This window comes from Mesoplodon bidens (assembly GCF_964165515.1).
Source record: "Mesoplodon bidens genome assembly, chromosome: 2".
Taxonomy (NCBI): Eukaryota; Metazoa; Chordata; class Mammalia; order Artiodactyla; family Ziphiidae; genus Mesoplodon; species Mesoplodon bidens.
Window position 1 is genome coordinate 32,341,189 of NC_138177.1, and position 27,071 is coordinate 32,368,259.

A 27,071-nucleotide genomic window follows, 5' to 3' on the forward strand; every position below is an offset into this window, starting at 1 on the left:
TGCTCTTTCTCAAACGCAGTCATGAATCCTGCCTCAGGGCATATCAGTCAGGATTCCTACCTCAGGGCTTTTGTGTAGTCTCTTTACTCTGCCTAAACAAGCTTTCCTTGGCTTTCCAGTGGCTTTTTCACTTCTCTCCGGTTTCACCTCAAGAAACCTTTTTATCAAAAGAAGGCTTCTTTTTCTTCCTCCCTGTTTTTCTTAATAGGGTTTATTTTTTAGATCACTTTTAGGTTCACAGCAAAATTGAGCACAAAGTACAGAGATTTCCCATATCCCGGATGTGCATCCCCCCACCTCCCCCAAACACACCTCTCACCATCAACATCCTCTTCGACGTGGTACATTTGTTACAAATTTTTAATTTATTTTTAAATTATTTATTTATTTATTTATTTTTGGCTGCGTTGGGTCTTAGTTGCAGTACATGGGATCTTTCGTTGCAGCACGTGGGCTCTTTGTTGCAGCGCGCAGGCTCTCTAGTTGTGGTGCACGGACTCCAGAGTGCATGGGCTCTGTAGTTGTGGTGCGTGAACTCCAGAGTGCACACATGGGCTTTGTAGTTGCGGCGCGCTGGCTTAGTTGCCCCATGGCATGTGGGATCTTAGTTCCTGGACCAGGGATCGAACCCATGTCCCCTGCATTGGAAGGTGGATTTTTAACCACTGGACCACCAGAGAAGTCCCCACATTTGTTACAGTTGATGAACCTACATTGACATAATTTTCCAAAGTCCATAGTTTACCTTAGGGTTCACTCTTGGTGGTGTACATTCTATGGGTTTGGACAAATATATAATGACATGTATCCACCAGTAGAGTATCATACAGAGTACTTTCACTGTTTGAAAATTCCTGCCTTCTGCCTGATCATCTGTCCCTCCCTGCAGCTGCTGTCAACCACTGATCTTTTTTACTGTCTCCATAGTTTTGCCTTTTCCAATAAATTATATAGTTGGAATCATGTAATAAGTAGCCCTTTCAGATTGGCTTCTTTTACTTAATAATAGGCATTTAAGGTTCCTACATGTCTTTTTGTGGCTTGATAGCTCATTTCTTTTTAGTGCTGAATAATATGCTATTGTCTGGGTGTACCACAGTTTATTTCTCCATTTGCCTATGGAAGGCCATTCTGATTGCATCCAAGTTTTGGTGATTATGAATAAAGCTTCTGTAAACATCTGTGTGCGGGATTTTGTGTAGACGTAAGTTTTTAACTCATTTGAATAAACACCAAGGAGTGTAATTGCTAGATCCTATAGTATGGGTATATTTAGTTTTGTAAGAAACTGCCAAATTGTCGAAAGAATCCTCCTTTGATCATATCATAACTATCCCTTTTTCCTCTTACTGGGCCTTTTTTCCTTCACAGAACTTCTCTTTGACTTGATATTATATATTTATTTGCCTATTTGTTTATTATCTGTCTTCCTCACTAGAATATAAGTTCCATGGGGGCAGTTTATTGGTATTTTTTCTTGCTACAGCTTCTGTCTGATAGTACTGTCTAGAGCAGTATCAGTCCATAGCAGGTTTTTAGTAAATATTTGCTGAATGAACAAATAAATGAACCAGGTCTGGGAAATTAGGTTGAACGTGTCTTGAACCTATACTATTCTCTGAAGACTGATTTAATCTTTTCCAAACCCTTTCTGATTTGCCTCATTCTCTGAAGTTTAGAATGTGAGAAAAGTTCTGAGTACCAAAATAATAGCAATATAAATTTACAAGGTTTTGGTAAAAATGCTTTGACTTTTTCAGGAAAGCGTTTTGTAGGTATATTGTTTGTATGATATCTCTTAACAGGAAAAGGCATTTTGATATTTGTATCTATTGAGTTTCAGAGTGCCAAACATACCTTAACAAAGACTTAGTGTTTTGATTTGCATCTCTATTCCTAGTAGGTCCCCCTCAGTTCTACAATTTGAGATCCTGAGGTGGTCTTGAGGTTTTGGATCAAACTAGGGCTTAGGATTTGTATAGGGAAAGTCAGAGAAATATTTGCTACTAAGTCCCACAAACTCCTTTTACCTCTTAAATTCCATTGTTAAATTTATCTTTGGAACCACTCTGACCTTTTTTAGGGTAAGAGAAGTCTTTGTTGAACGATGAATGACCTGGACTTGGATAAACTTACAGGTGCTGCTTTAAATAGAAATTAACTCTCCAGAGATGGTCTGTGCTATTTTTTACTGGCATTCCTCTTGCCATAACAGAACAAGACTAGCATTTAGGGATGCGTGACATCGATTTTACCAGGCAGTGTATACTTGGTTTTGAAAGTAAATGAATTCGATCATAGGACACAAAAATGAAGTAATTGTCAAAAGAAGTTGAAGAATTTGTGTTTGTGTGTGTGTATAGCAAAAATATGAAGATAATTGTTTTCTTGCTTTATTAGTACCAGTTTATTTTTGTGATTTTAAGATAATTATTTTGTATGTTATTGGCATAGTAAAAGTGTTTGCCTTTGTTCTTTGATAGTTAATATTTTATCTCATTTTTCATCACTGTTCTGCAGAATCATAGACCAATCCAACAACATGGAGATAGCATCTTTTCCAATTTATAAGGTGTTATTCTGTGCACGTGGACATGATGGGACAGTAGAGAGCAATTGCTTTGCATTTACAGAGAGTTCCCATGGTTCAGAAGAATTCCAGATACATGTTTTCTCCTGTGAAATTAAAGAGGCAGTAAGTATAATATGTTGTAGCAATTCGCTATTGAGATGAATTAGGGTAATATTTTCAAACTCTAATTTCACTGTCATATAATTTAGTATGTATGACCATATACCATATTACATAAATTTGGAGTATCTTTCTGAAGAGAAAGTTAATATTTATAATGGCATAGAGCCGTATATGGAAAGCTAAATCTGCTAACTCTGTGCACTAAAGTGGTTCTCTCAGTTTAACATATGTAACAGAAAAGTCCCCCTTGATAAGCTTTCCTCCCACCCCACCATGGTAGTAATTGCTCAGACTTAGAAAGGAAGAATATTTTTGCCCCTCTTTTATTGTTTTGCCTAAGTTGGTTGGTCTATGTGACTTTAAAAAATGTCTGTAACAATACCTGTTTCTCTGCTGGGCCTTTCACTTAGATACTGCAGTAAGATTGTTTCAGAGATGTCTGTGGTTTTCACTGGTGATCATTTATTATGTGCATTCATTCAGAGGCTGGCTTTTGCTCTATAGAACTGTTATTAATTATAAATAGAAATGCTCCCATACAGCAAGGTTGTCAACTTGTAGTCCTTTGAAGATGCCAGTGAGTTCCTCTTACCAATTATTAAATGGTAGTTTATTCTTAGACTCAGAATCAAATGGCTGTTACATACATGGAGAAATTGCCTTCTTTTCTGTATTTATTGATTTCTCCCCAAAGTAAAAATAATTTGCACTTTTAGAACTTGAGTACTTATACAACCATTTCAAAGGCATTATTAAATGGATTTGGATGGGCAAGGTCTCAGGTGTGTTTGCTTTTGGAAATATAAATTGTCAGCAGAAAATGCTGAAAGTAGCAGTTGTTCTATTTTCTCTTTACTATGAAACATAAATAAACCATTGTATTAACAGGAGTTCTGGGAGTTTATTTCTGGCCACAAGATGGGAACTCATAGAAATGTAGATTTCTGTGTGTCTGATACTAAGCGTGACGGGTATGTCAGTTGTTATTATGCCCTGGTGATTAATTTTTTTACACTAAAATGAACATGTACAGACATAGAAGTTCTCTGTCAGAACCATGCCTGTGTAAGAAGTTCAAATTTGTTTCTTTTTGTTTGTTTTTTATATAGTTCTGAATCTATTTCATCCCAATGTGTGTATGTATATATACCTACACACACATGCATAATACCTATACATATACCTATACTGACTACTTGGCCAAGTGTGTGATAGGTAGAGTGAATGAGTACAAGTATGCCTGCCACATAGGAGGCAGTGGATATAAATATGTTGAAAGAATGTGTGTGTGTGTGTGTGTGTGTTTGTAAATTGGGGGGTCTATTTCTGATCCTTACAACTCCACTACAGAGGTGGGGAAGCAGATGGTAGAGTCCTGGCATTTCATGTTGGCAACCATCATTTAACATACCTGTGTGGATTCTGGATAACTGGTGCTCAACAGTAAGAAAGAGAAGTTTGAAGAATTGGAGAAGCAGCTGCTTGGAGAGGCAGAAACACTGCTGTAGAAGGAAATTGAAAGGCACCTGGTTGCAAGCATTTTTCATAACTGTGATGGTATGAAACTCTCTTTTGGGATTATAGCATCCACTTGTTTATGGGGGGGATATTTGTCAATTTTGAGAGCTTTAACAGTGGTAAGCAGTGGATAAAACTGGGGGGGAATTCTCGGCCTGACCATTTTGGATATAGTATTAAATAGGATTAATTGTATTTCTGGAGAGGATATTTGGTACATTGTGGGTTGTGATAAAGTGATGTCCATTTATTATTTAATTTTTTTGAGTAAATTTTTCAAAGTGTTACATTCTGGGACATTGGTGGTAAAATTCATGTTTGAAGGAGAAATAAATGACAGTTTTCATTGAACTTTATTATGAGAGATCATTTCTATAACAACGCAGTATAAATATAGGGCTTATGCCTGGCACTGTGCTAAGCATTTACTTGATACTCATGACATTTCCATAACATAGATGGTATTTATTTAGACTAGTGACCTTATGCTCCTCTTTGCCTGGAGCAGTCCTAGTTTATGCCTGTTGTCCAAGTATATTATTAAAGCACTTCATTTTATTCTCAAAAGTGCTCTGGTGTGGCTGACAAATTTTATGGTTACCCTTTCCTTATCCAAAGGCTGAGAGAACAGATGATAAAGCTGGTTTCCTAAGGAAGTTTATGATTCTGAAGACCCATTTAATTTTCAGTCACAGCTTTCCTGTTGCTTTATTATAAAAAGTAAATATAGATTTTTACCTTTCAATTATGCTTTATAAAGGGGTTTCTCAGTCATATAGCTTGCATTCCAGCAACATTTGGGTTTTATTCATGCCTTTTATAGAATGTCTGACATCTTCCTCTCTCCCCTCAAAAAATAATTACTTGTCTTTTTGTTGCATTTACTGGTTGTCTAGTTATCTGGTTCCTGGAAGTTTCTTGTTGTGTGGTGAAGGGACAACATTAGTCCTTAGTATTTGGGTCCCTCTTAATGGACACAGAGAGTTGGCAAAGATAGCTCAGGAACAGATGACAGACATTCTTATTGCTTAAATATGTACCATTCAGCAGTGGCACTGATTTGTTTTCCACTGTTTGCAGAGTCCCTGGACAAGATTTGAAGAAGTTTGTCAGTTAAAGGCAAGAAGACATCTTCTCAAGAGGGAGTAGCAGCATGGCTGCCACTACCAGTTATCACTGTGATGTGCTCTTATTTCACTATAATATCCCACAAGCAGCAGACACCAACAGTGGTAGAGGGGAAGCCCAGTGAGGGTGATGGCTTTGTTGGACCTGTGACACAAGGATTAGGGGTTCCCACAGAAGGGTTAGGACACATTTGACTTAATGCCCTGGCTGTTCTTCTGTGGGACTCTGCTGGAGTGGATCTCAGTTATCTATGGCAAAAAGTTGGGGAATCCAGCCAGAAGTATCTTGATACTGATGATCTTTGTACAGGGAGAACGATGTACTAGAGTTCTGCTGAAGAATTACAGACAGAGCAGAGTATCAGAAAGCACAGTGCAAAAAGCCAGCGAGGCACCTATTCTTGTTGCATCTTTATGAATATATTACACAAAACTGTTTTTAAAGATAATTAGTTGACTCTCTTTAAGAATTTATTTCTACTACTCAGTGTAACCATTTTCTTCAAAACAGATTTTGCTGTTTGTTTGTATGTTATGACATACTTACCATTACTAGCAATTCTCAGTGTTGTGTTTTAGAAGCAGGTTTTTATCAGCTGGTGTTACAGGCATTCAGAGGTATTTCATAATACCAAGGGTATCATTAGGAACATCTTTACTCTTAATGCATTGGTTTTTCTTAGGGTTGCTGGTACACTACTATATAAAAGAAAACCTAATTCCTTGTATGAGGAAATATTATTGCTAAACATATATTTATTGAGATGGTATTTTAGCAAAATACCTTATTTTGGAAGTTAATTTGGAAGTTATATTGTTTTCTCAAATAAATCGATTTTTGTAATTTAAAAAATTCTTGTATGATTGCCTCTTGTTTTAGCTCCTTTCAATTAGTAATATATTTGAGCAAGTTGTTTTTAAAATTTTAACACATATTTTTCTGGGTATCTTTTATAGGATAGCTTTTCTACATTTACTTTTTTGGGTGAACATTTTCTTGATAAATGTGTTTAAAAGAGTTGCTCCTGTTTCACCAATATTAGTGAAAAGGCTTTATCTTAGAAGAGTTTGCTGTTATTTTATTTATTTATTTTTTTTGCGGTACGCGGGCCTCTCACTGTTGTGGCCTCTCCTGTTGCGGGGCACAGGCTCTGGACGCGCAGGCTCAGCGGCCATGGCTCGCAGGCCCAGCCGCTCCATGGCATGTGGGATCTTCCCAGACTGGGGCACGAACCCGCGTCCCCTGCATCGGCAGGCGGACTCTCAACCACTGCGCCACCAGGGAAGCCCTGTTATTTTATTTTTAATTTATTTATTTTTTAATATTTTATTTATTTGGCTGCATCGGGTCTTAGTTGCGGCACATGGGATCTTTTGTTGTGGCGTGCGGGTTGTTTGTTGTGGCGTGCGGGCTTCTCTCTAGTTGCGACACGTGAGCTCAGTAGTTGCGGCATGCAGGCTGTCTAGTTGTGGTGCAGGCTCTAGAGTGCATGGGCTTAGTTGCCCCTCTGCATGTGGGATCTTAGTTCTCTCACCAGGGGTCGAACCTGCGTCCCCTGCATTGGAAGGCGGATTCTTAACCACTGGACCACCAGGGAAGTCCCCCTGTATTACTTATTTTAAATAAATATTTCATTTAATAGCATTTCTTGGACTGTTAATGTGAAATACATAATTGAGAATTTGGAAAATACTGAAATACAAAAGAAAATAAAAGTTACTCAGAATTCCATCAGAATTAAGATTTTGGTTTGTCTCCTTTCCACATATCTACATGTGTCCTCCTGCCCACCTCTTCAAAAACAACAACAACTCGAAGAGATAGTTTTGTGTTTAACTAATGCTTTCTGTAGGTAGGTACTGCCTCTGGGGAAAAATTGTACTGTATTATTTGTCAATAAACCTTATGACTTCTGCAGAGAAAAATGCCTGTTCTAGATTATCGTGTGTGCGTGTGTGTTTGTGTGTGTGTATTTAATAGCGTGACATGTATAGAAATGTTTTCCATGGTATTATGTTTTAAATTTTTTCATGATGAAATTGGTTACCCAATTTGTTCCAGTAACTATGGACATTGATAATCATTGTTTTTGAAGCTACTCTACCTTACCAATTCTTGGATCATCATTCCAGCTTATTCACAGACTCTAGAAGTCACAAATGATTTTAACCTTGTTGTTAGAAATAGCAACTTCTAAGACATGGTCAGGATTAAATGCAGTTTGATTGCTGTTAAGGTACTGTTGTGTCCTTCCTCCAAGAAGAGAGAAAGGTGTAGTCTGATTTTCCCCCCATCATTCTCTACCACTCTGGCTCAGCCCCATATGCTTAGCCTTTTTAAAAAGAATTCCTGAGCCTTGCCCATCTACTTTAGAATTCGCCAAGTTCTTTGACTTTTTTTTTTGGTGTGGCATGATGTGTAGGCTTGTGGACAGCTCTGATACAAAGAAAATGAAATAGAAGAATATAGGAGAGAAGAAAAAATAATAAATAGGGTTGGGGTTTAACTTTACTAATGTATCAAAAACTAAGTACAGGTATTCTGTTTTCACATATAATGTTTTCTTAAAAATATGCTTAAAAATGTTTTCTTAAATACACATAAAATGTAAATAAGAGACGTCACATTTTATTTGGAGTTAGGAAGTGGGGAGTACTCAAAGTACTAAAAATAGTTTAAAGTCCCTGTTTATACCTTACCTTGTAGGCATAATCTTCAGTGACTTATTTCTAGCATGTTCTTTGATTCTGTTTTCCTCTATAACATTTAAATTATTGGGCTAAGCCCAATAAGGGTCCAGTTGAGGCTGAACATATCTGTTTTTGCCTTACCTAATGATTCCTCCCATTCACCCCAAGCACATTCAACTTACATGTGCTGAAATGAAAGCTCCATGTACACAGCTGTATCCCTCTCTCCTAGAATAATACTTAGTACACAGAAGGCACTCAAAAATTATTGGTTGAATGAATGAGTAAACTTATCATTGTCTTAATTGTATAAGATTTGAGGTCTACAGTTATTATTGATATGAATCCATTGCTGCTTTGTTGTTACTCATTTATATAAAATTATAATGAGATAACTTTAACATATTAAAAAATTTTACGAATACTGTGAAACAAATATGATGCTATTGATTGAAGTTGAACTTTAGGCTGGCAGGCAGCATTCTTATACAGTTAACCTGTGTAAGTCAGTTAATTTAGAAAACTATTGATTTGGCACTGGAAAGGCAGTTTAGGGTAATCATTGATTACGAGATGTAAGTGTGGCCATTGGAAGTTTGAGGACCATTGAATGTGTTAGAGTATGTATGTGTGAGAAAAGGTAGAATGTATAAATATAATAAAAATAGAATATTGAGGAAAGACCCCCATACTTGAAGAAATTCTACTGTTAATGAGAGTGCTCTTATTTCAAGCAAATTATAAAATATAATCCTAGATTAATACAAAGAATAATTTGAATTCACTTTATCTAAAGTGAAGGATTTAATATTCAGAGAAGTTTCTTTACTAGTACCTCCCAGTGTGAGATTTTGAAAATATGACCTTTGTTCAAACCCTTCTTATTTCATCTTGTTTTTATTTGTTCAACCCATGAGGGACCTGAGAGATTTGGAAGTTCTTTTGTGTTTGAAGCGGACAAGTTTGAGATGGTATGATGCTTCTTTTGGAACCAAGGAAGATAATACTGTCTGGAAGAGTATGGGATGTAGAGTACTCCTCCACTTCAGGGGAGGAGTAAAAGCCATCCATATATATACACACATACATATATTTATGTATGTGTGTGTATATAAAGTCACCAGGGTGGCTTAGTACTAATACATTAGATAAGAACATTTCAGGATTCATTCATTCTATGACACATTTATACAAGAACAACATTGAGTAACAACACTGGAAGCTCTTTAAATCATGCTACCATGTTTTCTTTTTGCAAAAACCAGTATTTATTCTATGCCTCAGGATCTACCCCTTTGAAGCTGAGAGAAGTGAAAAGAGAAATTGATACCTTGGGCTAAAACCTTGTTTGTTTGTGTTCATTGGGAAGGTTTAGATGCCAGTATCATTCTAGTAATTATCTTAGGATTCATTCATTGTAATATAGTATCTTAGGGGTCATAGAAACATCTAGACATACATACAGCTTCTTTTCTGACTTTAAATTAAACGCCTTTATTTTGGTGTTTAAATGCCAGATTGAAAGAAGCAAACTACGGTTAACCCTTGAACAGTGCGCTGGGGCTGGGGAGTGGCATGTGGTAGGGGTGCTGACCCTCTGCCCAGTCAAAAATTCATGTATAATTTATAGTTGGCTCTCCATATGAGTGGTTCCTCCTTATTCACTGTTCTGCATCTGCCACTTCAACCAACCATGGCTTTTATACTACTGTAGTATTTACTATTGAAAAAAATCTGCGTATAAGGGGACCTATGCAGTTCAAACCCATGTTGTTTAGGGGTCAACTGTGTGTGTGTATATATGCTTATACTATGTATATATACACACTGTATATTACAAATTGTGTATGTGTGTGTGTATGTGCTTAGACTATATCTGCTTTATCTGCTAAAAGAGCATTGTGACCATGGGAAATTATAGATTCAAGAATTAGGGAAGAAGTTTATCAAAATGCAGTTAAATCTTTGTCTAATCTTGTTTCCATTTTTATTCTTTTAGGTAAGCAGAATTTTGTATAGTTTCTGTACAGCTTTCAAACGGTCTTCTAGACAAGTATCTGATGTTAAAGACTCAGTTATTCCTACCCCTGACAGTGATGTATTTACCTTCAGTGTCTCCTTGGAGGTAAAAGAAGATGATGGAAAAGGAAACTTTAGGTGAGGTTGATTGGAAAGATTAAAAATTGGTATTGTGTCTGAAATATAATATTGGCTAATTTAAAGCTTCCAGAATATACAATGTTGGTATAAAGCTTTAGGATGATAAATATTTCACTGGTGAATGCATGGTTCACTTTTGTCATGCTTTTCAGATATTTTATGTAAATTATTTTCTTAATATTTTAAAATACTGATATTTACTGTAGAAAATTTAGTAAAATAATAAAATTAGAATAAAAAGCTATGGTTTTGTCAGCCACAATCACTTTTTTTTTTTTTTTTTTTTTGTGGTACGCGGGCCTCTCACTGTTGCGGAGCACAGGCTCCGGACGCGCAGGCTCAGCGGCCATGGCTCACGGGCCTAGCCACTCCGCGACATGTGGGATCTTCCCGGACTGGGGCACGAACCCGTGTCCCCTGCATTGGCAGGCGGACTCTCAACCACTGCGCTACCAGGGAAGCCCCACAATCACTTTTAATATTTGATTTCTAGGGTGTATTTTTATACAGTTGTATATATATATAGTTTTTTCTTTTAACTTCATGATATAAGAATTTTTCAATTAAAATATTCTTAAAATCATTTTTAATGGTTACTGGTAGTATATTGTATGGTTTGACCATCATTTAATTAACCATTTCCTTCTGCTGTGTATTTGGAATGTTTTTCTTTAGTTCAAAAATAGGCAGATAATGGGAAACAGTTATACTCTTTAATGATCAGTTATGGGCCTTTACTTTGCCTTTGTTTCTAACCATAACTGTTAGGTAGGTATTTTACCTGTTTTTTACAGATACAGAAATTGACTCTTAGGTCAAATAAGTTGCTAAAGGTATTTTTCCTTTTCAGATAAGGCAACCTATATTTTAGTCACTTAACTGTTTTTGTTTTGTTTCTTTTAGACACTTATTGTTTTAAGGAACTAATTCTTGAGAATTGTCAGTCTGGCCTAGGCTAGAATTTAACTTGCCCTGATCCGTACCTCTTTGTTCATCTTTTATTTATATTTACTTGGATTTGTCACAGTCATCTCAAATTCTAGATATTTAAAAGTAAGCTCTTCTTCTCAGTTTTTGCCTTGGGTTTCACTGTGTTAAAGGCATTCATGCAACCAGCTAAACCAGAAATGTGACAGTCTTAAAAGTAATTAAATAAACCATGTTCCTAAATTTGTTAAAATTTAAAAACTAAAATTTGAAATGATGTCATTTAAAAAGTTTTGTTTTTAATCTCGTTAGGGATAAATTATAAGGCTCTTGTAAACCCAGTTTAAAAATTAGTAACAACTCTGTTTTGCTGACTGTAAAGTTTGTAGTTACTCTGTGGCAAGATGAGAGTTAGGATATCTTAAGAATAAGGGTGCTGTTGTTTAAATAGTTTTTTGGCTCATTCTAACCTTGAAAGAGGGATCTCTTTTATTGTTTTTAATTATTGTTAATTCCTGTTCTTTTTGCATATTTCAGTCCTGTGCCTAAGGATAGAGATAAATTTTATTTCAAATTAAAACAAGGAATAGAGAAGAAGGTTGTGATTACAGTGCAGCAACTTTCTAACAAAGAATTAGCTATTGAAAGGTAAGCAGCTTGCTCCTAAATGCTACCAAAACTTGTATTGACATTGTTACTGTGTTTCAACAGACATACTATTGAATCTCAGCTGTATTACTTACTGTGGCTTTTCACCATGCTTCAGTTTCTCCATTTAAAAATGAGAATGAGAAACCTAATGCTTTCCCCACTTAAATAAGTTAGATATAACTGGTTCATTGAAAATGTCAATTGATGGGGGAAATAAACATGAAATGGCTTTTTTTTATCAGTAATAACTGCTTGTACCCTATTTGGGCTTTTTCCATCTCTCCCTTATTTACATATAGGACAAATACCTTAATTTCTCAATCATTTTGATTATTAAGAAGTCCATTTAGTTACTGAGATATCAGAATCTTTAAGAGATACTTCTTTAAAATATATAAATACACATGCACATATATACACACACGTGTGTCTGCATGCGTTTATATATTTATGTCTATATTTTAATTTTTTTGTTAGCAGTAGACATAGCAATATTTTAATCTTTTTATTTAGAGGTAATTTCAAACTTACAGAAGACTTAAAAAAAAAGAAAGAAAAAGAAACCTAGTACAGAGAACACCTGAATGCTCTTTACTCAGAATCACTTATTAATAACATTTTACCCCATTTGCTTTGCACCCACTTTCTTAATCTCTCTCTCTCTCTGTCTCTCAGTCTTTCTCTTTCTCCCCCCCCACACACGCGCACACACGTGATTGTTTATCTAAACAATTTAAGAGTAAGTTACATACATCATGGTGTTTTATCCCTATCTACTTCCTTAGGAAATCTATATTTCCTAAAAATAGGGATACGAATATCTCTTATTTAACCATATTATTTGTATCAACCTCAGTAAATTTAGCTTTCATACAATACTTTTTATCTAACCTACTATTCGTCTCTAATTTTGTCAGTTAACCCAATACCATCCTTTCCCCCCATCCAATTTGGGATTTACATTAGGGTCAGATATTGCATTTAGCTGCCATATGTCTTTAGGTTTCTTTAATTTGGAAAGATTTCCACAGTCTTTCTCTCTCTTTTAAAACATGGACAGTTTAGGGCTTCCCTGGTGGCACAGTGGTTGAGAGTCCGCCTGCCGATGCAGGGGACGCAGGTTCGTGCCCCGTTCCGGGAAGATCCCACATGCCGCGGAGCGGCTAGGCCCATGAGCCATGGCCGCTGAGCCTGCGCGTCCAGAGCCTGTGCTCCACAACGGGAGAGGCCACAGCAGTGAGAGGCCTGTGTACCGCAAAAAAAAAAAAAAAAAAGCATGGACATTTTAAAAAAATAAATAAATAATTTATTTATTTATTATTTTTGGCTGCATTTGGTCTTTGTTGCTGCATGCGGGCTTTATCTAGTTGTGGTGAGCAGGGACTACTCTTTGTTGTGGTGTGCGGGATTCTCATTGTGGTGGCTTCTCTAGTTGCGGAGCATGGGCTCTAGGTGCGCAGGCTTCAGTAGTTGTGGCTTGTGGGCTCTAGAGCGCAGGCTTAGTAGTTGTGGCGCACGGGCTTAGTTGCTCCGCGGCAGGTGGGGTCTTCCCAGACCACAGATTGAACCTGTGTCCCCTGCATTGGCAGGCAGATTCTTGACCACTGTGCAACCAGGGAAGTCCCATCAACATGGACATTTTTGAAGAATACATCCCTTTCCCTTTTTTAATTTTTCTTATTTATTTTTTAACTATATTTTTGTTTATTTTTTGCATCTTTATTGGAGTATAATTGCTTTACAATGTTGTGTTAGTTTCTGCTGTACAACAAAATGAATTAGCTATATATATATATGTATACATATATCCCCATATCCCCTTCCTCTTGAGCCTCCCTCCCATCCTCCCTATCCCACCCCTCTAGGTTGTCACAAAGTGTTGAGCTGATCTCCCTGTGCTATGCAGCAGTTTCCAACTAGCCATCCCTTTTACATTTGGTAGTGTATATATGTCAATGCTACTCTTTCACTTAGTCCCAGCTTCCCCTTCCCCCACTGTGTCCTCAAGTGTGTCCTATACATCTGCATCTTTATTCCTGCCCTGCCACTAGGTTCATCAGTACCGTTTTCTTAGATTCCATATATATGCGTTAGCATATGGTATTTGTTTTTCTGACTTACTTCACTCTTATGACAGTATCCAAGTCCATTCATGTCTCTACAAATGACCCAAGTTCGTTCCTTTTAATGGCTGAGTAGTATTCCATTGTATACATGTGCCACATCTTCTTTATCGATTCATCTGTCAGTAGACATTTAGGTTGCTTCCACGTCCTGGCTGTTGTAAATAGTGCTGCAGTGAACATTGTGGTACATGTATCTTTTTGAATTATGGTTTTCTCAGGGTATATGCCCAGTAGTGGGATTGCTGGGTCATATGGTAGTTCTATTTTTAGTTTAAGGAACCTCCATGCTGTTCTCCATAGTGGCTGTATCAATTTACATTCCCACCAACAGTGCAGGAGGGTTCTCTTTTCTCCACACCCTCTCCAGCATTTATTGTTTGTAGATTTTTTGATGATGACCATTCTGACCAGTGTGAGGTGATACCTCATTGTGGTTTTGACTTGCATTTCTCTAACGATTAGTGATGTTGAGCATCTTTTCATGTGTTTGTTGGCAATGTGTATGTCTTCTTTGGAGAAATGTCTGTTTAGGTCTTCCGTCCATTTTCAGATTGGGTTGTTTATTTTTTTGAAATTGAGCTGCATGAGCTGCTTGTGGATTTTGGAGATTAATCCTTTGTCAGCCGCTTCATTTGCAAATATTTTCTCCCATTCTGAGGGTTGTCTCTTCATTTGCAAATATTTTCTCCCATTCTGAGGGTTGTCTCTTCGTCTTGTTTATGGTTTCCTTTGCTGTGCAAAAGCTTTAAGTTTCATTAGGTCCCATATGTTTATTTTTGTTTTTATTTCCATTTCTCTAGCAGGTGGATCAAAAAAGATTTTGCTGTGATTTATGTCAAAGAGTGTTCTTCCTATGTTTTCCTCTAAGAGTTTTATAGTGCCCAGTCTTACGTTTAGGTCTGCAATCCATTTTGAGTTTATTTTTGTGTATGGTGTTAGGAAGTGTTCTAATTTCATTCTTTTACATGTAGCTATCCAGTTTTCCCAGCACCACTTATTGAAGACACTGTCTTTTCTCCATTGTATATTCTTGCCTCCTTTGTCAAAGATAATGTGACCATAGTTGCATGGGTTTATCTCTGGGCTTTCTATCCTGTTCCATTGATCTGTGTCTCCTGCATTGGCAGGCAGATTCTTAACCAGTGTGCCACCAGGGAAGTCCTATTCTGTTGGTTTTGGATGGAATGTCCTATAAATATCAATTAAATCTACCTGGTCTAATATGTCATTTAAAGCTTGTGTTTCCTTATTTATTTTCTGCTTGGGTGATCTATCCATTGGTGTAAGTGGGGTGTTAAAATCCCCTACTATTATTGTGTTACTGTCGATTTCCCCTCTTATAGCACTGTCTTATGTATTGAGGTGCTCCTATGTTGGGTGCATAGATATTTACAGTTGTTATGTCTTCTTCTTGGATTGATCCCTCGATCATTATGTAGTGTCCTTCTTTGTCTCTTGTAATAGTCTTTATCTTAAAGACTATTTTGTTTGATATGAATATTGCTACTCCAGCTTTATTTTGATTTCCATTTTTATGGACTATCTTTTTCCATCCCCTCACTTTCAGTATGTATGTGTCCCTAGGTCTGAAGTGGGTCTCTTGTAAACAGCATATGTATAGGTCTTGTTTTTGTATCCATTTAGCCAGTCTGTGTCTTTCGGTTGGAGCATTTAATCCATTTACATTTAAAGTAATTATTGATATGTATGTTCCTAGTACCATTTTCCTTAATTGTTTTTTTGTTTGTTTGTTTTTTTGTTGTTGTTGTTGTTGTACGTGGGCCTCTCACTGTCGTGGCCTCTCCCATTGCAGAGCACAGGCTCTGGATGTGCAGGCTTAGCAGCCATGGCTCACGGGCCCAGCTGCTCCACGGCATGTGGGATCCTCCCAGACCGGGGCACGAACCCGTGTCCCCTGCATCAACAGGCAGACCCCCAACCACTGCGCCACCAGGGAAGCCCCTGGGTTTATTTTTGTAGGTTTTTTCCTTCGCTTGTGTTTCTTGTCTAGAGAAGTTCCTTTAGCATTTGTTGTAAAGCTGGTTTGCTGGTGCTGAGTTCTCTTTACCTGTGCTTGTCTGTAAACCTTTGATTTCTCTGTCGAATCTGAATGAGATCCTTGCTGGGTAGAGTAATCTTGGTTGTAGGTTTTTCCCTTTCATCACTTTAAATATATCTTGCCCCTCCCTTCTGGGCTGTAGAGCTTCTGCTGAAAGATCAGCTGTTTACCTTATGGGGATTCCCTTGTATGTTATTTGTTGCTTTTCCCTTGCTGCTCTTAATATTTTTTCTTTGTGTTTAATTTTTGTTAGTTTGATTAATATGTGTCTTGGCGTGTTTCTCCTTGGTTTTATCCTGTATGGTACTCTCTGCACTTCCTGGACTTGATTGACTATTTCCTTTCCCATGTTGGGGAAGTTTTTGACTATAATCTCTTCAAATATTTCCTCAGACCCTTTCTTTTTTTCTTCTTCTTCTGGGACGTCTATAATTCAAATGTTGGTGCGCTTAATGTTGTCCCAGAGGTCTCTAAGACTGTCTTCCATTATTTTCTTTCTTTTTTCTTTACTCTGCTTTGCGGCAGTTATTTCCACCATTCTGTCTTCCTGCTCACTTATCTGTTCTTCTGCCTCAGTTGTTCTGCTATTGATTCCTTTTGGAGTATTTTTAATTTCAGTTATTGTATTGTCCATTATTGTTTGTTTGCTCTTTAGTTCTTCTAGGTCCTTGTTAAACATTTCTTGTATTTTCTCTATTCTATTTCTGAGATTTTGTGTCATCTTTACTGTCATTACTCTGAATTCTTTTTTCAGGTAGTTTGCCTATTTCCTCTTCATTTATTCAGTCTTGTGTGTTTTTATCTTGCTCCTTTGCCTGAAAGATATTTCTCTGTCTTCTCATTTTGTCTCATTTACAGTATTTGAGGTTTCCTTTCCCTAGGCTGCAGGGTCATAGTTCCTCTTGCTTCTGTTAGCTCTGCTCCCGATGGTGAGGTTGGTCCAGTGGCTTGCGTAGGCTTCGTGTTGGGAGGGACTTGTGCCTGCATTCTGGTGGGTGGAGTTGAGTCTTTTCCCCCTGTTGAACAGGACCGTGTCAGGTGGTGTGTTTTGGGGTGTCTGTGAGCTTAGTCTGACTTTAGGTAGTCTGTGTACTGATGGGTGGGTTTGTGTTCCTGTCTTCATTTGTTGTTTTATGTGAGGCATCTAGTGCTTGGAGGCTGCTGGCAGTTCGGTGGAGCTGGGTCTTGGATTCAGATAGAGGCCTCTGTGAGAGGTCTTGGTGGTTAATCTTCCCTGTGGCCAGGAATTCTCTAGTGGTCCAGTGTCCTGGACTTGGTGCTCCCACCTCAGAGCCTGAGGCCCAACTTCCAATCAAGGAACCAAGACCCCACAAGTTGTTCATACCAGTTATGCAGGGATCTTTACAGTCCTTTCTGGTGTCCAAGGTCTTCTGCTAGTGTTCAGCTGGTGTTCTATGAGAGTTGTTGCATATATAGATGTATTCCTGATGCATCCGTGGAGAGAGATGAACTCCACGTCCTCCTACTCCTCCTTTCCCCTCTTTTTAATATAACATTGCTCAGTTTGGGTTTATCTAATATTTCCTCGTGATTAGATTCAGATAGTTTATTGCTGCATAGGTGATGTTCTCTCCTTCACAGTGTATCACATTTGGAGGCACTTGATAACCCTCTGTCCCTTTCTGGTGATGTTAAATTTGATTACCAGTCAAGATGTCTGGTTTCTCCATTGTAATTCCTTTTTTTCCCCCTCCCTTGCAGCTAGTAGGCAGTTTGTGGGGAGACCCATGAAAATATCTTGCTTCTCATCAAAATTTCCTCCTTGGTTTAGCTTTCATTCATAATTCTTGTCTGATCCAGTCTTGCATTAACTTAAATATAGAAACCTTGGTGAATATAGGTGAAATAGTCAGATACCTAATTATGTTTTCTTTGTTAACTTAGATAAACATTTACGCATACATTTAAAATATATTATACGTAATAACTTAGAAATGTTGCTTTTTGCCCACTCTCATGTTCATAAGACCAATTTATTCAGACTCTCAACAATAATCTTCAACATCAGTGTCTTCACCATCACTTAAGCTACTTTTTGAATAATTTTAAGGCATTTTTCCAGAGCACATTATCTCAACTTAAGTTGTTGAGTTAAAGCACTTTTTGAATCAGTATATATCATTATCATTAGAAATTCTACCTAAGCCAGAATTTTACCTACCATCTTTATAACATTAAGATAGCTTAAAAAATTCATTCCATAACCACTTAACATATTGCTTTTATTTTAATATAATTAATGTCGATGATAATATTTAACAACTATGGGTTCATATGCTCAGCAGTAATTACCAAATCTGTTAAGTGTTTTTGCCTCCTTTTTCACACATTCTGTCAGATGACCTCTAAACATCCAAACTAAAATTAACTTGAGATTGCTTCAGTCTAATGGGTCTTCCCCAAAGAATACTTTGTTCAACATAACAGACAGAATTTCCTGTGATATGGGGTATTTTTTAAATACTTCGATTTATCTTTGTTTTTTCAAAAAAGAAACTTGCTTTTTATTGGATTATATGTGGTACTTAATGTGTTTAAATCACAAAATGTAAGTAGTGGAATTTAAGGTAATCCAGTAGGTGGCAGTCTTGTCAAAAGAATTTTTAACCTCTGTTTTTTTTTTTTTTTTTTTTTTTTTTTAAGCATTGCTGCTGACAAAGTTCATTTATAAAGACATCGGTGTGAAAGTAAATCCTTCAAATTACATAATTTTGGCTTACTTTCTGAGAAAATGATTTTTAAAAACAACTTCCCATTTTGTGAAATTTCCAACATACACACAAGTAGAAAGAATAATATATTGAACGGCAGTGTACCCATCAGCCATTCTGAATGCTAATTTTCAGTATTTTGGTTTTTAAAAATATTAGTTTTTATCATGAAAAAATCTATTTCTCTGTGCATTCAAGAGTTCAAGCATTCCTCATGCATAGATATTTGACAAATTATACTGTGATTATTGGTCTCAACCCCTTTGAAGGCAAGTACTGTGTCGTTTATCTCAGAATCTCCAATATCTAGCCCTGTGCTAGGAACCAGAGCTTTGTAGTTACTTAGTCCTTACTTAGCACTTTCTCTGTGCTGAGCACTGTTCTAGGTGCTACTTATGAGGTATAGGTACTATTATCTTCATTGTACAGTCAGGGAAACTGAGGCACAGAGAGGTTAAATAGCTTTCTCAAGGTCATACAATTAAATACCAAGTCTATCTGGTCTAGAATAAATATTCTTACTCTCTACTTCGTTTTAAAAACTTGTTGAGTAAATAAATAAAAAGTATATAGAAATTTTATAAAGTTAAGAGTATTGGCTACATTCACTGTAATGTGCAGAGAGTAATAGAACATTGCACCTAATAGAATCCTAACCTGTTTAGAGGGTATGTGAAAACTGCTCTCATATTTTGAAACTTTCTAATGTTCTTTTGGTTTTCTCAGTCACCTGTGTTAGATTTTACAAGTTAAGCTTTATTTAGGAACTGGACATAAGAAAGAAAATAATATTAACATTTTTGTCTGATGGCCATTGTAAAATTTAATTGTCATAACAACGTGTGAGGAAAACATTTTAATTATTACCCTATTTTTTTTTTGCAGAAGATGAGACAGAGGCTTAATGAGATTAAGTAACTTGGTCACTTGGCCAGGAACTGGTAGAGACAGGGTTTAAACCAAGGCCATCTGACTTCTGAGTGTATACTTTTAGAGACTGTACCCAATTAAATTTTGATTATGTGCTAAGTTTAAAATTAATTAAACCAGTTAGAAAATAAATGGATTGGCATTCTTTGGTGTATTTCCAGCAGAATTTGAAAGTGAGAGTATAGATGGGCATCCAAGTGATTGTTCAGTGACTTCAAACCCAGGGGCACCATGCCCTGGGAGAAAAGCTGATAGATTTGTAGACGAGAAGACCAACAATAAGAGCTGAGAGGAGAAAGCAAGATGATTGTAATCTGAAACGTGTGAGAAGAGCAGCCTAAGTCTAATTATTGAGAGGCTCCAGTTAAAATGTTAAAGCAGATCTGATCAGGTCAGTCTCTTTCTGGTGTTTCCAAAGTGGAGATAGCAATCTTCTCTGTCCCTCTCCAGCTGGCATTTTCATGGGTTTTGGTCTCATCATGTGTAGAAATACTTCAAAAGATTTTCTTACATACTACTAAATTTATACGGATTTTTAAAGCTTATTTAGTATTTAAAATACCCTAACACTATTATATAGCACCCACATCAATGCTTTGAATAGATTGCTAGTTTTGCTAGATACCCGAAAAGCGAGGGGGAAATTTTTCATTTTTTGCTGTATTAATTTTCTGACTAGTTGATTTTTGCCAAGTATTACTTCTTAATTTGTCATAAAATAATTCAGGGAAAATAATACCATATACATTTGGAAAATGGGTCTCTTTACAGTTCCCTAACAAGAAGTGGAGTTCTCATGATGGTAATTCCAGACCTTTTGGAGGGTTAGTTGGGAAGAGAATTTTGGCTTCAGGGTTTTATGTCTGTCAGATCACTTTGTTCCCAGGGATCTGCCCTGATGCTTGATGTGTGAACCAGAATGAAGTATTGATACAGCGAGCAGAGTATAATTGCTAGATTTGTTTTAAGTATACAGCTTTGTTTGTACTGAGTAACATGGGCCATTACTGCTAGGAAGAAAGAATTTCCATGAATCACTTTTATCTGATTCTAATTTTGGGGAGTACAATCATTACATATACATTAAAGTATATATATATATATATATATGTATATATAAAATATAAAACACATCATTACTAGAAAGCAGTTTGATCATTTGTAGAGTGATTCAGAGATGTGCCTGTTTTGATAATAAATTCTGCTTCAGTTCTTAATTTGTGCTTTCTGGCTTGCAGCAAAAACTACATAGTGAGAAGTTGAAGTGTTAAGTACCCTACCTCATAGCATGAGTGATTGATAGGTACCTTTCCTTGTGTTATTTTCTTGAGGAAAAGATTTCCAAGCCATGGAGTACTGAAAAAAAAATCACCTAGGGCTCTTTTCTTCTCACAGAATAAGCAATTTTCTAATATGATTTGTTATCACTAAAGTAGAGAGATAGTAGAACCTGAACTGTTAATTATTTTGGGGCTGATATAATTGGATGTTAGACCATTCTGAGGATCTTTTGCTGAATTTATGTAGCACTTATTTTTGCCTTCACCCTAGCAAGTTGTTAAATAGTTTTATTTAGAAAGGAGCTCAAGTCACTGACTTTAAGTTGCCTAGATGTAAAATCAAGAGTTTTAGATGTCTTAATAATTTTTCTTAATGGACATCATTTTTCTCCATCCTGAAAATGAGAAAAAGTTAGCAGGGTGACCCAAAGTCAGAATAATATATATTTCTTAAATTAATTAATTAATTTATTGTTTATTTTTGGCTGCATTGGGTCTTTTTTGTTGCACATGGCTTTCTCTAGTTGAGGTGAGTGGGGGCTACTCTTCATTCTGGTGCGCAGGCTTCTCATTGCGGTGGCTTCTCTTGTTGAGGAGCACGGGCTCTAGGTGCATGGGCTTCAGTAGTTGTGGCATGTGGGCTCAGTAGTTATGGCTCACGGGCTCTAGAGTGCAGGCTCAGTAGTTGTGGTGCTCAGGCTTAGTTGCTCCACGGCATGTGGGATCTTCCTGGACCAGGGCTTGAACCTGTGTTGGCTGGCTGCATTGGCAGGCGGATTCTTAACCACTGCACCACAAGGGAAGCCCCTGCATAATATTTTACAAACTGTTTTTGAACTTACTCATTTGTCCTCTTTGAGTTTTCATATAAGGCAGTAGAAAGGTAACTGTCTTTTACCTTAGAAAAACAGGATATATTTATACAAAATACTTTCATTGTTCTCTGATAGTTATTTCAAGTGACAGTTGATAAAGAGTTATCGGCATCATCAGGTGCTTTGGAGAATGAGAAATTGGAAGCTTCTATCTTCTCTCAGCTTTTGGACTGGAACTTGTAATTAGGACAGAATTTTCAGTGTCTTCCATTGCTAGCTTTTGCTGGCACCCAGTGGTGGGGGGTGGTGGCACTCCAGAGGTATGTATATAATACTATTAACTTTTTAGCATCATATCTTAAGAACTACTTTTTTCATATTAGCAATGAAAACGTACATTGCTTTCTGTCAAAAGTTTTTCTAAGTTTATTCTAGATGTCTTGGGGCTCTTTTTTTGTGTGTGTGCGGTACACGGGCCTCTCACTGTTGTGGCCTCTCCTGTTGGGGAGCACAGGCTCCCGACGCGCAGGCTCAGCGGCCATGGCTCACGGGCCCAGCCGCTCCGCGGCACATGGGATCTTCCCAGACCGGGGCACGAACCCATGTCCCCTGCATCGGCAGGCGGACTCTCAACCACTGCGCCACCAGGGAAGCCCTCAAATGAACTTTTAAATGTGAAATAATTACAGGCTCACAGGAAGTTAAAATAATAGTATAGAGGGGCCCCATGTACACTTCACCCAGCTTCCCCCAATAGTAACATCTTACATAACTATAGTATAATGTACAAACTAGGAAATTGACATTGGTACAATTGATAGACCTCTACTGGAGCTCTTTTTGAATCCTTTTGTAAATCATAGTATGCTTCTATAATATAATTTCTTAATTAATTAATTGTTTTTCCAGTGGCAAAAGATCTTTACTTAGCTTTATTTAACTTAAGGTGACTAATTAAGGTAATTATGGACAAAGGGGCTACCAGGTCCTAGCAGAGGAGAGAGTTCCAGGTTGTTCAAATGTAGTAGTTTGTTTTTTTTTAAACTGAAATATATTTGACATATCACATTGTGTAAACTTAAGGTATGCAACATGTTGATTTGATACATTTATATATTGTAATATGACTGCCATTGTAGCCGTAGTTAACACCTCTGTCACATCATATAATTACCGATTATTTCTGCTTTGTGGTGGGAGTAATTAAGATCTAGTCTCTTAGAAAGTTTGATCATATACAGTGTTGTTGTCTATATTCACTATACTGTGTGTTAGATCTCTAGGACTTATTTACTACTAGTTGAAAGTCTGTACTCTTAAACAACATCTCTCCTGTTCCCCCACTCCCCAGTAAACACCAGCTTACTCTTTGTTTTTACAAGTTTGATGTTTTTAGATTCCACATATAAGTAATATCATACAGTTTTATGTCTCTGTCTGGCTTATCTCACTTAGCATAATGTCCTCAAGATCCACTTTTGTTGTTGCAAATGGTGGGATGTCCTTTTTTCTCATGGTTGAATAATATTCCACTGTATATACCACATCCTCTTTATGTATGCATCTACTGCTGGGCCCTTAGGGTGTTTCCATATCATGGCTGTTGCAAGTAATGCTGCGATAAACATGAGAGTGCATTTATCTCTTTGATATCCTGTTTTCATTTCCTTTGATTATATACCCAGAAGTGGAATTGCTGGATCATATGGTAGATCTATTTTTAACTTTTTGAGCAATCTTCATATTGTTTTCCATAGTGGCTATAACAATTTACATTCTTGATTAAGAAAATAACTTCTTAATTTATAGGTTTAAGAAATTTTGATTTCTAACCCGGCTGTTAAGTTATTAGAAGAGATGAGGTATTTTAACTGTATCCTATGCCAATTATCAATTTATTGCCTCTTGGTTCCAAATCTACCCTCTTACTCGATCTGCGTTAGTGCAACTTTATACATCTTCTTTGCAGCAAGCACAATATTAAATTGTGCCAGTAGAGGGTGCTGGAGAGATACCGCAGGAGGGAGGTACTTTTCTTGGTTCTGGTGTGCTGTGATTGTTCTTGTTCTTGCTACAAGATTCTGGGACATCCAGTGCTGCTGTGCTCCAACTGTGCACACAGTGCATGCATTCCCCCTGTGAACTCATAGTCCTGGTCCTGGCTCAGCGAGATCTTCCTGCAGTCCCCCAGATACAGACACTGTGGGCCTCAGGCTTTGTACCACTCTGCCTCTGAGCTGCCTCGGGGAGCCCTGATTTCCTTTGTTCACCTGCCGGCCACCCTTGGCTACCTGCACCCTAGAGGGTTGTTTCCTGTTTGCTTGTGGTCCAGCTTTGCCTGGGCAGTCCAGAAAACTTCTTTGTCATCCACTGGGCTGCAGTCATATCTTCTACAGTGAGATCAGAATACCAGCTTTAGGGGGAGGATCTTCTTTCCAAGTTTGCTCTTCTTTGGGGTACTCTTCCTCAGCCTTAGGTTGTTCTTTAGAATTCTCTTTATAGTCACTCTCCTGTTACAGAGAATAATTTTTTTATAATAAACTTTTCCTGTTCAAATTATTTCTTTGCTCTCTCTCCTATTTGGACCTATACTGACAGTATCTAATTGAACTAGTATCTAATGAAATTAACCAGTCCCACAGATAAAGTTTCTGATACATTTCTGGGGGAAAAAAGTGTTTATTTTAGATAGTCTTCTTAACTGATAGTCTTATAATTGTCATAATAATGGCAAGGATAATAACCACTATTTAATGATTTCTACAATATGTTGACATCCATCCCAAGTGTTTATTGCATAGTATTTTTCATACTAAAGCAAGGAATCCTATAAAGTAAATTATCTTTTTATTTACTTTTTTTTTTTTTGGCAGAGGGAGGAAACAGCTAAGAAGAGGCAACATGAGGATTTGAATCCAGGGCTTTTTGCTAGTCTTCCTAAAGTCTTTGTATTTGTCTCTTTTGTATGACTTTTTTTGGGGGAGGGACAAGGGGAGGTATTAAGTATCTATAGATATGATATAATTATTTTATATCACTAGTAAACACTGCTTAGTTACTAATATTTTGTTCTTATTTATAATGGCAGCATAGTTTTTTTTTTTTTAAAGATCTTGGCTGATTTGAAGGGAAGTGGGAGGAATGACTACATAAAATGTATTTTTATTTAGCAGGACTTCAGGCAGTTAATTAACAAAAGTGAAATAACAGGGGGTGCAGGTTCGATCCCTGGTGCAGGAACTAAGATCCCACATGCTGTGCAACCAAAAAAAAAAAAAAAAAAGCAAGTCAACAAAAGTTAAATAAGTCTTATGTGTGAATATTGTATTTGTGCTTTAAATATTAATTTTATTTTTTTCTATTTTTAATATATTTTAATAAGTTTATCCATCCTCTTTATTCTCATATTATTTAAAAATTATTCTTTACCTGTTTTCTTTAAGGTTTATATATTTAGGTAAATTTTTCCATTATTTCATTGTACCATAGAAAATTGTTATGCTTTTGATAATTGATCAAAGCTTTATATGGCTTGATTCAACTGCTTTAAATGGAATCGAGCTTCTGAGGAATCCATATTATTTTACACACAGATGATATTGTTTTGTATTAATTTTTTTTTTTTTTTTTTACTTAAAATGTAAATACCAAAATAGGGCTGTACAGAAAAGAGTTAACATAGGAGTACTGACACTACTATTCCTAAAAGGTCTGCTTATAAGGTTGGATCTTGACTGGCATTTCGAAACTTGGCTTTCGGGAGGGTTTCCACCATTCCCGGAACTGAGAATAGTGGCTCACCGTGCCTTTTAGCACAAGCAATGTGGTTTGTGCTGAACAGCAGCTTTCCTTCTGGAGTCTGGATTTTTTGGTACATGCTAGGCAGAGGATGCCTATGTGACCAGCCCTGAGAAGAACCGAGTCTCTATAAGCGTGTTGCATATGTGACATGTGACATTTCATCTTTATTTTTCCATCAATTAAGCCTAAAGCCATGCAAGATATGCAGAATTTCTGGTGTCTGTATGGATGCTAACTTGGTGTTAAAAGCTGTTTAAAGCTCTGTTTTGAGTAAAGACTCACTGGGCAGTATGGAAGGTCAAACTTCTCTTCTAAATAATAGTGGCAATTGTAATAATAATTTATAATCGGCAACAGCTCTAGAATTTACAGTGTACTTTCCCTGTGAGTTTTTTCATTTCAGCTTTACATTAACATAGTCAACCTGTAAACAAGTAATATTTGTGTTCCAGAAATGTGGAAAGTGAGACTTTGAAGTGTGTGACTTGCCCAGGATCACACAGGGAATTTATAATCTTTTCTACTGATAGGCTAGGGAGATGACAGAGTATAATGTGTAAAAGACTCTGCAGTTTTGGAGTCATAGTCACGGGCTTAATAGTTTTGTGGTTTGGACAAATCACTTCTACTTTCCGGAAACCAGTTTTATTATTTGTTATATGGAGGTTGTTTTGAAATGTAAATGCAGCAATATAGTAATGTCTGACAAAGCATTCAATAAACAGCTGCTATAATTAATATAATAATTATTATTAATATGATAACACCATCATCCCATTCTTAGGAGGTTTGATTTCAAATTTTGGGTCAAGTTAGCTATTTGCTATATTATAAATAATGTTGGGTGTGTCTTCTCTCTGCTTTGTTAACATTCTGTACTTAAGGCTATTGTAGAACTTACCATACAGGTTGTAATTGTCCGTTTACTTATTTTCCTCCCCTACTAGACTGTGACATCCTTGAGAAAATAGGTGTAATAGCAGTTTTCTTTCTACATTATTTATGGAGGTAATAAGAGAAGATTGAACGCTTTGAACTCCACAATGAAACACTTAATAATCGCATTAGGTGCTTGTGGTGCTAATAATATCTATCTAATTTCTGACATGTTATTCGTAATAGACCTTGCTTGTCTCTATAGGAAACCTTATGTGCTTTAATGAAATATAATTTTGGAAATGACTAATACAGCTTGATAGAAAAAAATTACTCGGTTTTAGTGCTGGAAGGATCCTTAGAGTTCATGTATTGTTACCTCTCCCATTTTCTAGAAGAGGAAGCAGAGGCCCAAGGGGGTTAGGTGCTTTGTCTAGGGTCGCACTGTTGGTTGGTGGCAGGATTTTTAATTTATAACCCAGGAAAAAAGCAGTGGATCAAAGATCATCAAAATAAGGTGATGTGTGTTCCCATTTAAGGAAAACCTAAATTTCCTTTTGCAGTGGAGTTTAAGATAGGACATTATATTAGGAAAATTGTACCCATTTTGCCACTTACCTCTGACTGCTTGACAAACAATATAAAAGTTTAAATTTTCAAAAAGAGCAAACGAAAGGTAGGGA

The 27,071-nt window shown here is 36.8% G+C and overlaps 1 protein-coding gene across 3 annotated transcripts in view; it reads left to right on the plus strand.

Moving 5' to 3' along the window:
• The window catches only part of RABGAP1L (RAB GTPase activating protein 1 like), a 700,878-nt gene that overhangs the window by 76,232 nt on the left and 597,575 nt on the right, over positions 1–27,071 (plus strand). For all 3 annotated transcript variants that reach the window (XM_081224264.1, XM_081224266.1, XM_081224265.1), the window contains exons 5-7: positions 2,521–2,695; positions 10,031–10,188; positions 11,656–11,766. In XM_081224264.1, the coding sequence (XP_081080390.1) occupies positions 2,521–2,695; positions 10,031–10,188; positions 11,656–11,766 (444 nt within the window). The remainder of the gene's footprint in view (positions 1–2,520; positions 2,696–10,030; positions 10,189–11,655; positions 11,767–27,071) is intronic.